This window comes from Meles meles, chromosome 18 (assembly GCF_922984935.1).
Source record: "Meles meles chromosome 18, mMelMel3.1 paternal haplotype, whole genome shotgun sequence".
Taxonomy (NCBI): Eukaryota; Metazoa; Chordata; class Mammalia; order Carnivora; family Mustelidae; genus Meles; species Meles meles.
Window position 1 is genome coordinate 27,525,365 of NC_060083.1, and position 12,312 is coordinate 27,537,676.

At 40.5% G+C, this 12,312-nt stretch overlaps 1 protein-coding gene across 3 annotated transcripts in view; it reads right to left on the reverse strand.

Annotated features, from left to right (window-relative positions):
* The window catches only part of TADA2A (transcriptional adaptor 2A), a 52,536-nt gene that overhangs the window by 15,692 nt on the left and 24,532 nt on the right, over positions 1–12,312 (reverse strand). For all 3 annotated transcript variants that reach the window (XM_045985482.1, XM_045985480.1, XM_045985481.1), the window contains exons 7-8: positions 11,393–11,481; positions 10,122–10,194 (exon numbers count right to left, since the gene is read on the reverse strand). In XM_045985482.1, the coding sequence (XP_045841438.1) occupies positions 10,122–10,194; positions 11,393–11,481 (162 nt within the window). The remainder of the gene's footprint in view (positions 1–10,121; positions 10,195–11,392; positions 11,482–12,312) is intronic.

Sequence of the window (12,312 nt, forward strand, 5' to 3'; positions counted from 1 at the left end):
GATTTAAAGCCTAGAAAAAAATAAATCTTTTACCCAAACTACCTTAAACTTTGAACCTCATATTGCTAACTATTCCACACTCACTGGTCTAGGCAGTTTGTGTCTTGGAAACCAAAATATCCTAGGAGACTGAATTTCTTTGACAGTAAATTAGAGAGATCCTTTTTCCTATGTATATATTTATTTGGCATTACCCTAAAGGTAACAATTTCTGTTTTCTACTGAACACTTCTTTGGACCATGTCTTGTCACGCATATTACCAGGTTTCATATAACGGGAGTCTGAACTTTGGTCATACACGGGCTAGAAACTGCATCTATTAGAGTAGTCATAAAAATGAATATTGACTGGGGTTTTAACCTCATAGGAGTAAGCTCAGGAGACATTATCAAAAAAGACTGAAGTGAATTAGGGGCAGCAGAGACATTTTCCCAGAGGAGCACTGTGCAGTCAGGGAGCAACAAGTATTTAGGGGATGGTCTTGCATTCAGTAGTGAAAAGTTCCACTAACTGGCCTAACAACCCCAAAGCTATGCTCTGCTTTGTTGCCCATGTCCCAATCCTTTCCTGGCTTTAGCTTCATATTAAAGACACGGGGAGGGGGCGCCTGGGTGGCTCAGTGGATTAGGCCACTGCCTTCGGCTCAGGTCATGATCTCAGGGTCCTGGGATCGAGCCCCGCATCGGGCTCTCTGCTCCGCGGGGAGCCTGCTTCCTCCTCTCTCTCTGCCTGCCTCTCTACCTACTTGTGATCTCTCTCTCTGTCAAATAAATAAATAAAAAAAAAATTTAAAAAAAAAATAAATAAATAAAGACACGGGGAGTTAGGAGAAAACAGTAGACAGCAAAAAGATTTCACCAATACAATAGTTCTGGTTCTCTTTCTTTCCCTGGCCAATTTTTCCAGCTTCAGAGTTCCTCAGGGTTCTGTTCTCATCTTTCTTTTCAACCCTCACCTTATTCCTATAATCTCATCCACTCCTATAGTTCCAAGTACCATCAAAATATATAATCTCAAACCCACGTATTTATTTTAAGCTCCAGACCCTACCTGGCTATCTCTACTCACACGGTCCTAAGTACAAACTTGTACTCTACCTCTTTCCCAAAACTGTTGTTGAAAACAGAAATCAGCCTGAAGGGGCACCTGGGTGGCTCAGTCGTTAAGTGTCGGCCTTCAGCTTGGGTCATGATCCCAGGGTCCTGGGATTGAGCCCCCCATCGGGCTCCCTGCTTGGTGGGAAGCCTGCTTGTCCCTCTCCCACTCCCCGTGCTTGTGTTCCCTCTCTTGCTGTGTCTCTCTCTGTCAAATAAATAAAATCTTAAAAAAAAAAAAAAAAATCAGCTTGACGCTCCCTCCCCTTCCTCCATATCCAGTCAGTCAATGAGTCTTACCTATACTGAATGCTTCAGTCTGTCTTGAATTCATCTCTTCCTCTTTGTTCCTAATCCTATTCCTTAGCTCGGGTATCCTATCTCACCAGATCACTGACTGTACTTTTTTTTTTTTTTTTTTTTTTTTTTTTTTTTTAAATATTTTATTTATTTGACAGAGATCACAAGTAGGCAGAGAGGCAGGCAGAGAGAGAGAGAGAGGAGGAAGCAGGCTCCCCGCTGAGCAGAGAGCCCGATGCGGGGCTCGATCCCAGGACCCTGAGATCATGACCTGAGTCGAAGGCAGAGGCTTAACCCACTGAGCCACCCAGGCGCCCCTGACTGTACTTTTTTAGTACCTCCAGGAATAAGGTAGGCCTTATTCCAATTCAAGCCTTCAAATGGTACCAGGGTAATGTTTTTAAGCATAATCCGATGGTATATTTCCCCTGCTGATAATTTTTCAGTGGCTTCCCATCCATTTATGGGAGTTCAAACCCTCGCATATTATACAAAACCCCTATTGCCTTCAATCTCCCTATCTTCCCAATCTTGTTTCCTACCATTCCTTCACAAGCTCTATACACCATGCACATGAAACAATTTGCCCTCACTCACACAGCTGCTAAATACAGAGCAGGGATCCAAACCCAGTCTGGTTCTAGAGCCCTGAAGTAGGAAAGACACTGAAATTGCCCAACATGTTTATTTTTTCTGTGAGTAGAGAAATCTGGCTTAACTAAAAATGAAATGAGTGTTTAAATTAAAAAACAAAAAATGAAAAACAAAAAAGCTCAGAAGTAAACAACCCCTACAGGTTTTTTATAATCTGAAGCCCCTCTAAAGTTAAGAAATAAAGACCAAAAAAAAAAAAAAAGAAATAAAGACCAACCATTAACAACTCCAGAAGAAACCATGAAGACTACTTGACTTGGCACTGTGCTACACAAACCATTCTTAACTATAATCCACAGATTCTGAAGGAATCTATTTTTTTAAAGATTTTATTTATTCATTTGAGAGAAAGAGAGTGAGGGAGAGAAAGTACAAGTGGAGGAGGGGGCAGAGTGAGAAAGAAAAGCAGATTCCTGGCCAAGTGGGGAACCCAATGCGGGGCTCAATCCCAGGACCCTGGGATCATGACCTAAGCCAAAGGCAGATGCCCAACAGACTGAGCCACCCAGGCAACCTGGATTCTGACGGAATCTTAAAATTTTATGATTTCAGTAGATTCTGCAACTATTCAATAACTTCTTATCTCCTTAGGCTTTGTGTAAGTTGAGAGTTTAACTTTTTTTTTTTTTTTTAAGATTTTATTTATTTATTTGACAGACAGAGATCACAAGTAGAGAGAGAGGCCGGCAGAGAGAGAGGGGGAAGCAGGCTCACTGCGAAGCAGGAAGCCCGACGGGGGGCTCGATCCTAGGACCCTGGGATCATGACCCAAGCGGAAGGCAGAGGCTTTAACCCACTGAGCCACCCAGGCACCCCTGACGGGTTTTGTTTTAATTAGTGAATGTAGTCACAGAAGAAACAGGCTCTAGAGCACAACATAATGACCTGACACGTGTCCTTTGAAAAACTAAAATATGCTATTCAGATGTTAGGTAATAAAATTTAACACACCAACCATGCAGCAAGGACTTTATTTTGTATGACAATCACGTCTTCCAGGATAGTGAGCTTCACTGAATCAAAGTAAGAGCCTAGAGCCTCTGTAATACTGATAAACAAAAAAGGCAATATAATCTCATTGCTCAAAAGAAAGATGTGAGATACAAATTCAAGTTTAACCCATGGGGGCAAAGAGTCAACAGAGATTTGCATGTTCTCCTACAGTAACTTTCAAATGTTATTTTCTTTTTTTTTTTTTTAAAGATTTTATTTATTTGACAGATCACAAGTAGGGAGAGAGGCAGGCAGATAGAGAGAGAGGAGGAAGCAGGCTCCCTGCCAAGCAGAGAGCCCGATGCGGGGCTCAATCCCAGGACCCTGGGATCATGACCTGAGCGAAAGGCAGAGGCTTTAACCCACTGAGCCACCCAGGCGCCCCTCAAATGTTATTTTCAAATATGTTCTTATTTGAAATAGACAAGTTAGATCAACTTTAGCTGAACCTCTTCTTTCCATTCTACCTCCAGCTACATTTCCCAGTAGTATTGCCTGAGGGTACCACCACGGAACAGTTTGAAACCCACACTTTTGCTTCCTGAAACTAGATTTTAAGGCAGGAAAAAGATACAATCTATCAAGTAAGAGAACAGTACACAATTGCTCATTACAATCATGAATTTCTTTCACTATATAAAAGCAAAAGAACCTGAGTAACGTACAACTCTGAAGCACTATCAGTATGGTATCACTGACAAGATAATAGAAATAAATTCTGGACACTCCATGCTGACTCATTACTGTGCATCTCACTGCCACCTGCCCTCAGGATAGTCTCAGATTAGAAGGAAGGAACACCAAAACTTAACATGCGGGGCTATGAGCAGATGCACTATATATGTATGTAACTTCAATCACTGGGAAATGACCAGGAATATTTAATCTAGCCCATTCTGCCTTGAGTCTCAGATAAAAATAACATAAATTCTAACTGAACGAATTGAAGAGGTTAAGTCGACGAATTATTTTTTAAAGTTTAAGTATAAAGGAAAAAGTATTAGTTATTATAGGTTTTCTTTGTTCGTTTCTAATAAATTCAAAATTTTATTTATTTAGGGGTACCTGGGTGGCTCAGCCAGTTAAGTATCTGCCTTCATCTCAGGTCATGATCCTGGGGTTCTGGGTTTAAGTGGGGGGCTTCCTGTTCAGCAGGGAGCCTAGTTCCCCCTCTCCTTACCCCCTGCTCCTGCTCTCTCACTATTGCTCTCTCTCTCAAATAAATAAATACAATTTATTTTTAGTAAATCATTAATAATGAGAGAGATACAGAGCACACAAGCAGGGGGGAGCAGGAGAGGGAGAAGCAGGCTTCCTGCTGAGCAAGAGGCCCAATGTGGGACTCGATCCCAGGACCCTGGGATCATGACTTGAGTTGAAGGCAGACGCCTAACTGGATGAGCCACCTAGGCAATCCAGTAAGTTCAGAAAGTTAAACAACACTGCTTTATTTTCCCTCACAACTGTCCACAACTAAAAATAATTCAAGAATATCAGATTCAAGATTTAAGGCAACAGTTTTCCAACTTTTTTTTAGGTAGCAGAACGTTTTCTGTAAGTCAGTGCTTTCTTTCTTTCTTTTTTAAAGATTTTATTTATTCGACAGAGAGAGATCACAAGTAGATAGAGAGGCAGGCAGAGAGAGAGAGAGAGGGAAGCAGGCTCCCTGCTAAGCAGAGAGCCCGATGCAGGACTCGATCCCAGGACCCTGAGATCATGACCTGAGCCGAAGGCAGAGTCTTAACCCACTGAGCCACCCAGGCGCCCTCTTTTTTTTTTTTGTAAAAGATTTTATTTATTTGTCAGAGAGAGAGAGCACGTACAAGCAGGCAGAGGCGGAGAGAGAAGCAGGCTCCCTGTGGGGCAAGGAGCCCGATGTGGGACTTCATCCCAGAACCCTGGGATCATGACCCGAGCAGAAGATAGCGGCCCAACCGACTGAGCCACCCAGGCATCCCAAGTCAGTGCTTTCTTACTGTATGGGTTGTTCCATAGAAAAGCCCAGGTACCATGAAATGCCCCCACTGCTTTCTAACACCCTGCTGTGGGATGATAAGCTTTAGACTGCGGAGATGCACTTGAAATGTCTGTGTGGTGGGACAGGCAGATATGAACTGGGAGGAGAGGATATGTCTCTAACCAAACACAAGTTTTACAGTGGACTCTAATTCTATTGAATTAGATGAGTAACAGAATTAGGTAGTCAACAGTTCAAGGCAGGAGAAGCCAAAAAAGAAGGGGAGGGGGGAGCTACGTAAACAGCTAATATAAGCTGAGTACTTATCATGTTCCAAGCTCTTTGCGGGTCTTATCTTATTTACCTATCCAATAAAAAGATGAGTTCAACAGGGGAAAAAAAATGACTTGCAGATCCAGTGGAAATTACTGCTAATTCTAAAATGTATTTCTGTAATTTTTCTAATATTAACTTATCAGGTTGTTTCCTGAGATTTGCGTGGGAATGACTTCATACAAGGAAAAAAAAATTGAAGAGACTACAAAAAAAAATCAATAAATACTGGTTCCACTGCTTGATCATTTCAATAGTCTGAACTGTGCAACTGGCTCTGGAGAACAAAGGGAAGGAAAGGCACACACAGAAACAAATGAAGAACTGGAATTCTCCCAGAGGAAAATGCCTATCTGAAGCTGTCTCTTTTCTTTATAAAGCACACTCAGATAGCAGCAACTGATTATAAAATCTTAACTGCATGAATAACCCAGGGAGGACCACAGCACAGCAGGCAGAACAGAAATGAGAAGGCAGACACTGAAAGAATGAGAATCACTGGCTCACATTCTACTTAAAGTGACTGGAAGTTCCAGGAAAGCGGGCAAACAAAGAACCAGAAATCATTAAAAACAAACAAACCAAAACCACCCGTAACCTATTCACTCCTGAAATCTCAGCTTCGGGGGGAGCATTGTCTCCGTGTGATTACACTGCGGACTAATCACAAAGTTTCTAAAAGGCTGGCCTTAAAATATTTCAAGAAGTGGGCAGAAGTCAGAGGCAGTTCCTTCCCACTGCAGTGTATTTCTAACATTGTTCAAAATAGCTGGCAACATGTCTCTGTTTTCCTGACAGAAGGCACTTACTGCTTGCTTGGCAAGAAAACCAACTAACTCAGAGACCTTAACTGCAGGGCAGCCAATCAAACCCCCTACTGCAAACACACAAGCATAAACCTGTGACTCAGGTATTCCCCAGAAGCAAAGCTTTTTAAAAGTCATTTCTCCCAAAAGCTTTTGGTCAAGATGTAGATAATTAATTCTGGGAAGGAGAGAAGATGACGTGACCTAATGGTTAAAGTTAGCAAGTAGCAACCCATAGTCACTTAAGCCCTCTGGTGTGCTTCCCTGAATGTAAAATGGGAAAATATCTACCCCTACTTCTCGCAGTGTGCTTAAGCTGTAGAGGATAACATATGTGACACCTCCAAACACACCAAAAACCCAGCAGTAAAAATGCAAGGCTGTAAAGATGATTGATATGTACAGTCTTAACAACACAGATTCTGGAGACAGCTCTGTCACTAGCAGGTTATATGACCTTAGGCAAGGTACTTGGTATTTCCATTCTTCAGTTTCCTCATCTATAAAATGTGGAGACAGATGATGACGATGATGATGATGACAATAACGCCAAACTCAAAGAGTTCTGTGAGGACTAAATGAGGTCATATGTGTGAAGGGCATAGAATGGTACCTGGCAAACAGGGCTGTAAGTATCAGCTATTATTACTAATAGCATTTATGTCTAAAATGTCCTAAGCATAAAACTTACATGCTTTACATGCCTTTACAGGGAAGGGTATTGCCAATGGGTAGCTAAGTATACACAGTGACAGCACCGGACCTCTCATCTACTAACCATTCAATCATCTAAAGGCTGACAATAGGAGCCAAAGAAGTTTAAAAAAAAAAAAAAAAAAAGTGGGGGAGTATCCATGCCTGGCCAAGAAATTGTGCTGAAATTAGCTTTCCAAATAGAGGAAGAGTAATCTGTCCTAATGGGCAACCCCATGGTTGAAAAACCAACCCAACACATAGGAAGGAGCACATGATGCCTGTTGCCTGCCTAAGTTATAGGACAGTGATGATTAGAAAATGCTATACTCAGGGTTTTAGAACCTGTGAAACTCTGGGAAAGGCGATCCCACAAATCTACGAGCGATTTTCTCAAATGAAAGCACACTGGGGAGGGATGGCCCACAGGAAAAAGGAACACCACTGTGCATCTACACTGAGACCCCAAATATACCAGGAAACAAGAGAATGCCAAGTTATGAGGCTTCTGCATCACTCTTTCTGAACCAGTAATTTCTGCTTATCTCAATAAATACACAGTGGTGTCATTGAAGGATCCCAGAACTTCCTTATTTTCTTCCTCAGACACTGCTTCACTTGCAGTATCCTTTCCAGACCCATTCTGGAAGCCTCTAGTATGGCTGGAATGCAATCAATTATCCCTCCATTGTATCCCAGGCCTCTATAATGGACTATTCAAACCCCTCATATTAGACAAATTCCATGAATCATAGCAAAACTTTTGGGTGAGGAAAAGAGCTTGGTGGCTTCAGCCCTAGGACAGAATATAAAACCCAGCCAAAGAGTTTGTTTCCTTGCAGTAGTTATATAAAGTGAGGGAACATAAAAGGAATGTTATTATCACTCAGTAATATTAAGAGTATAATGGTGTAATGGAATGGTAATAACACCAATCTCAATTACATATCATCTTTCATTGGAGACATTCACATTCTGACTAATCAACCCCTTCTTTACTGGCAGTGGACACACACAGGAAAAAACAAAAAACAAAAAACCAGCAAGCAAGATTGCAAGGACTTGCCCAAGATCACACAGTGACTCAGAAACCTGAGGTAGAATCAGTGTCCTAATTTGCACAAAATATGTGTCCCTCTCTCTATTCTAGGTGTGCTCAGAAAGCTCCTTCTCATTCCTTTCTCAGAATCTCTGGCAAGAAAAACTCTTGCAACTGGGAGTGGGCTCCCAGGTCCTCCCCCTCACTGAGTATTCTGGGAGAAAGTGCTCAGCTCAGGGACCATACATGTGCCACACTGGACAGAGGGGTCATGCCATGAGAGGAGCTACAAAAGAACTCTAGACCGTAACAAAGCCTCCTTTTGTGGCAACAGCAAGTCAGCCCTTTGATCTCAAGCATGGCTATATCTCTTGCCAATGGTAACATCTTTTAAAAAGTGCCCACCTGAACATCTTACAGTCTGCCACTAAGACTGGGATGGAAAAGGGAGACAGGGCTTACTATTCACATTCTGTTAAAGCTGCTTGCTCTAACTAACTGATGCTGATGCTTGATTCTAGTTCAAACTAGAATCAAGCGACTCACAAGGCTGTGGAAATTGTAGGAAGCACACAAACTGAAGTATGGTTTAGGTTTGAAACACTAAGTGAAACAAAAACTGCTAATTAATAGCTTCTTTCTGATTTTTTCCTGTTGCTCCTACTTAGTTACAGAGAGGACGGCAGCACATCAGAAGAAACTGCAACTCTTGCTTCTACAAAGAATGAAGAGTGAAATAAAATATCAACCATTACCACCGTTTTCTTGATAATGTTGAGGCTGAAGGATGAAGACGTTAGGAAGAAGTGATTTCGGCAAGTCTCTGACATGGCTGGGAGCCATTACTGACATGAAAAATTCTGACTTTCGAAAGTTGGTACTTTCGAACAGTATCTAAAAGGGTGATATTTATGGAGCTACTTTTTTTTCTTTTTGCATTCTGAGTAAGAAAGCTACAAGTCGGGAAACAACAGCATTTTAATTAAAGCTGGTGTGCTGATAGATACCAAGCAGCAATCCGCACACTGCAGTCAAGGAACCGCCCTCAGAGGGGAGAAGGACCAGCACGTGAGTTACTGGGCTGGAAAAGAGGAGACTGATGTGGAAAACTGAACAAATACAGTCTATCTAGTGAATGCTCAAGTAGTTTGCTTTCAAGCTTTCCTCTTTTAGTAGCATCTGTGTCACTTCCATTTTCCTTAAAGTTGTGTGGGAGAAAAGGGGAGGAATGAAATCTTGTGAAGAAAACGGCTCAAGAAATATGTAGACAGAAAATCCTAAAGGTAAAATTTTAATGAGGACTCTTTCTCAGCCCCATATCTGGTGTAACAAATACCTAAAGAGCTCTTATACGGAGAGAAGAATCAAGTGCCCTTCTTAGTGACAGAATATCAGTTAATGCAATACAGAAACTTGACTTACAATTCCACAAGGATTCTACTTGCCTTTCCCGCCTGGGATACAGATTTTAGAGAAACAACAAAGATGTTGTTTGGGAAATTCGGGAGAATCCAAGGAGGCATTATTCACCTATGTATCACATTCAATTCTAGACTAAAATGAAAGGTGATTAGGGATTATTTTAAATGGGTAGTTCAATGTAAATGGAAAGGGGGAAAACAAGAGATTCAATGAAAGTCTAACCTCCCACTTGTAAGAGCTCTGTGGCATTAACTACTTATGTTATAACACAAGAATGGACATAAATCCTTAGAGGGCTAATCTTAGGTGAGAATTCAGAAATGCCAAGAATTCAACAGTACTGAGAAAGAAGAAATTCCCAATCTTGGTCTAAAAACCCTTGAAGAACTTCCATTCTATTTCTCTTCTAAGAGAAATTTGGGTTAACAAATTATGGTGAACATCTAGCATGAAAATCTAGCATTATCAGTTGCTACTGAAGTTCCAAGGCATTTGCACGGACTCCCTTCCTTCTAAGGAGGCAGAGAGAGGCATTCAACCAACTACTTCAGTGTAGGCTTACCCCAGCCAAAAGAAAGATCACACAGTCCAAGACCAGGATACCAACTACCATTACATGATCCACATTCTCACCCTCATCACAAATGACCTTTTTCATTGCGGTCAAAACACAACAACAGGTAAATGCAGCAACTTATCTCACCAGGTTTTGAGTACCGTAAGAGCAGAAAACATATTTTACTCATCCTTTCATTCATTCCTAGCACCCAACACAGTGTCACTACACACTTCACAACCAATAAAAACATGTGCTAAAATAAAATCTTACCATGTAAAATGTCAGAGTCATCTTCAACAAAATCGATGTCTCTCAAGTCCCATTCTGCATAATTGTCAAACTCCTGTTTGGGGAAAAAAAATTCCCACCCCAAATTCATCAGCTTTGAGTAATGCCTTCAGAGTAGCCATGCTTTAGAAGCAAACAGAAAAACAAATGAACAAACGCTTGTTAAGAAGTACTGAATGGAGTAGTACATGGTCAGGGTATTACTATAAGAAAGAAGTCATCATCAGAAAAAGTTTGAGGTTTTCAGGCAGTAGAGACAGCAAAAATATGAGTCCAAACCTAGTGTTCTAAAAATTAAAAGTAATCTGTTCATAAAATCTAAACTGAGAAATCTCTGAATAGGTCATCAAGTATTTTGATAAGAACACTGCCAACATTAATTCATTTACCTTTTTACTACCTTTTGAGGGTTCTATTTGATATTTATTTGATATTGCTTATATAGTTCAATAGGTAGATTTGTTTATATTCAACACAGTACAATTTACAGGAGCACCGTCTATGGGGTAGCTCTACAGTGTGCTGCCAGAAACAAAATGGCGACCTGCCTGTGGCTGTCAAAATTATTTGTAGTTTGCTACACTTTCAAATTATCTCCAGGAGCATTGTGATTGTGAATCCCATGATAAATCAAGAGACGTAATAATTACTTTCCACATGGTTTTCAACTCCATGGATGAACAAGGAACATAGAGTTTTTATACACATTCATCCTGCTTTATATATTTGTGAATACAGAACAGGGATTAGCAAACTACAGCCTACGGACAGATTTCAGCCCATTGCTTGTTTTTGTAAATAAAACTTTATTGGAGCACAGGGATGTTCGTTTGTTTACACATTATTTATGTTACTTTTGCACAGTAATGGTAAAGTTTAGTTGCAACAGAGACTTTTTACAGTCTACAAAAAATATTTACTATCTGGTCCTTAATGGAAAAAGTTTGCCAACCTGATACTGTACAACTTTGAAATGCTTGAGGGGTGGAATGAGAACCAGACTGCAGAAACCCCATATCTATTGAGGAAGTGAAAGCCAACATCTTTGCAACTTAAGAAACAGGTTCTTGGTATGGAAAACTTCCATATTTTATATGTGAAAATGCTATGAAAGAGAAAAGGCACTCAGATAAGGAAATGTGGCTGCCGAAGGCCCTATAAATCACAGTGCTTCAAAAATGACCTTTTAGCAGTATGGCACCTACAGGTAAAAGATATGAGTCTCATGTGAAACAAAAACAAGTGTCTCCTACCTCAATGAAATCTGCTCGAGCTGGCATGTATCCTGCCATGTCCCGAGAAAGCAAGGAGTCAAAAGTAGGTCGCGGAGGGTCATCTGTAGCTGGAAGAATTTAGGTTCTTAGTTAATAAAATACTGGCATGAAAAAGTGACAGAGAAATAGCCCTCATCTATACTCTGAAATATTTTTGTTTGGGGAAAAAAAAAACAGTGTCTGAAAGAATAAATAAAATTCAAAACATTATTATAAAGAGAAAAGTGAGAAAAATAAAGTATTATGGAAACAGACTCATTTCTTAAAAAGGAAACTAATACTGAGGGAATTCTCTAAACAAAATGGGGAAATTCCTTCTAATTTGTCCTTTCTTAACATAAGAAAACCAAGTATCTTCTCTTTAGTATTATAGAGAACATAAACATGTACCCTGTCTGTTTCAGTTTCCTTACCCCTTAGGACCAATATCAATTTACAAGTCTCACTCAACTGAAAAGCAAAAAAAACCAAAAACAAACCCACAGGATTTGGAAGTTAGCTGGAATTGGGTCCCAGCTCCAATATTCTCTAGTCCCATGAGGCACAAATTATTTAACCTTTCTGAATCTGTTTCCTCATGTATAAAGCAAAAGCACTTCTGCCTATATCATTGTGTTGCTATGAGGAACAAATGATCTAATGGATTTGAAAACAAAATGCTACCATCCAAAGTGTTTTCCAAATAGGTATCATCAGGCTTTGAGTTAATCAGCTCTGAAACTGTTTCTACAGAGTCTGAGGAAAGGGGCGGGGAGAGGAGAGTGGCCTGACGAATACATTCATTATCTCATTATTTGCACTCTGGGAGTCATTCAGCGAAAATGTCCATTTATAATTAATCATGGTTTTAGTTACATATTGTTAGAAGACCCACGAGTTCCTTAGACGCAGGAGATTTA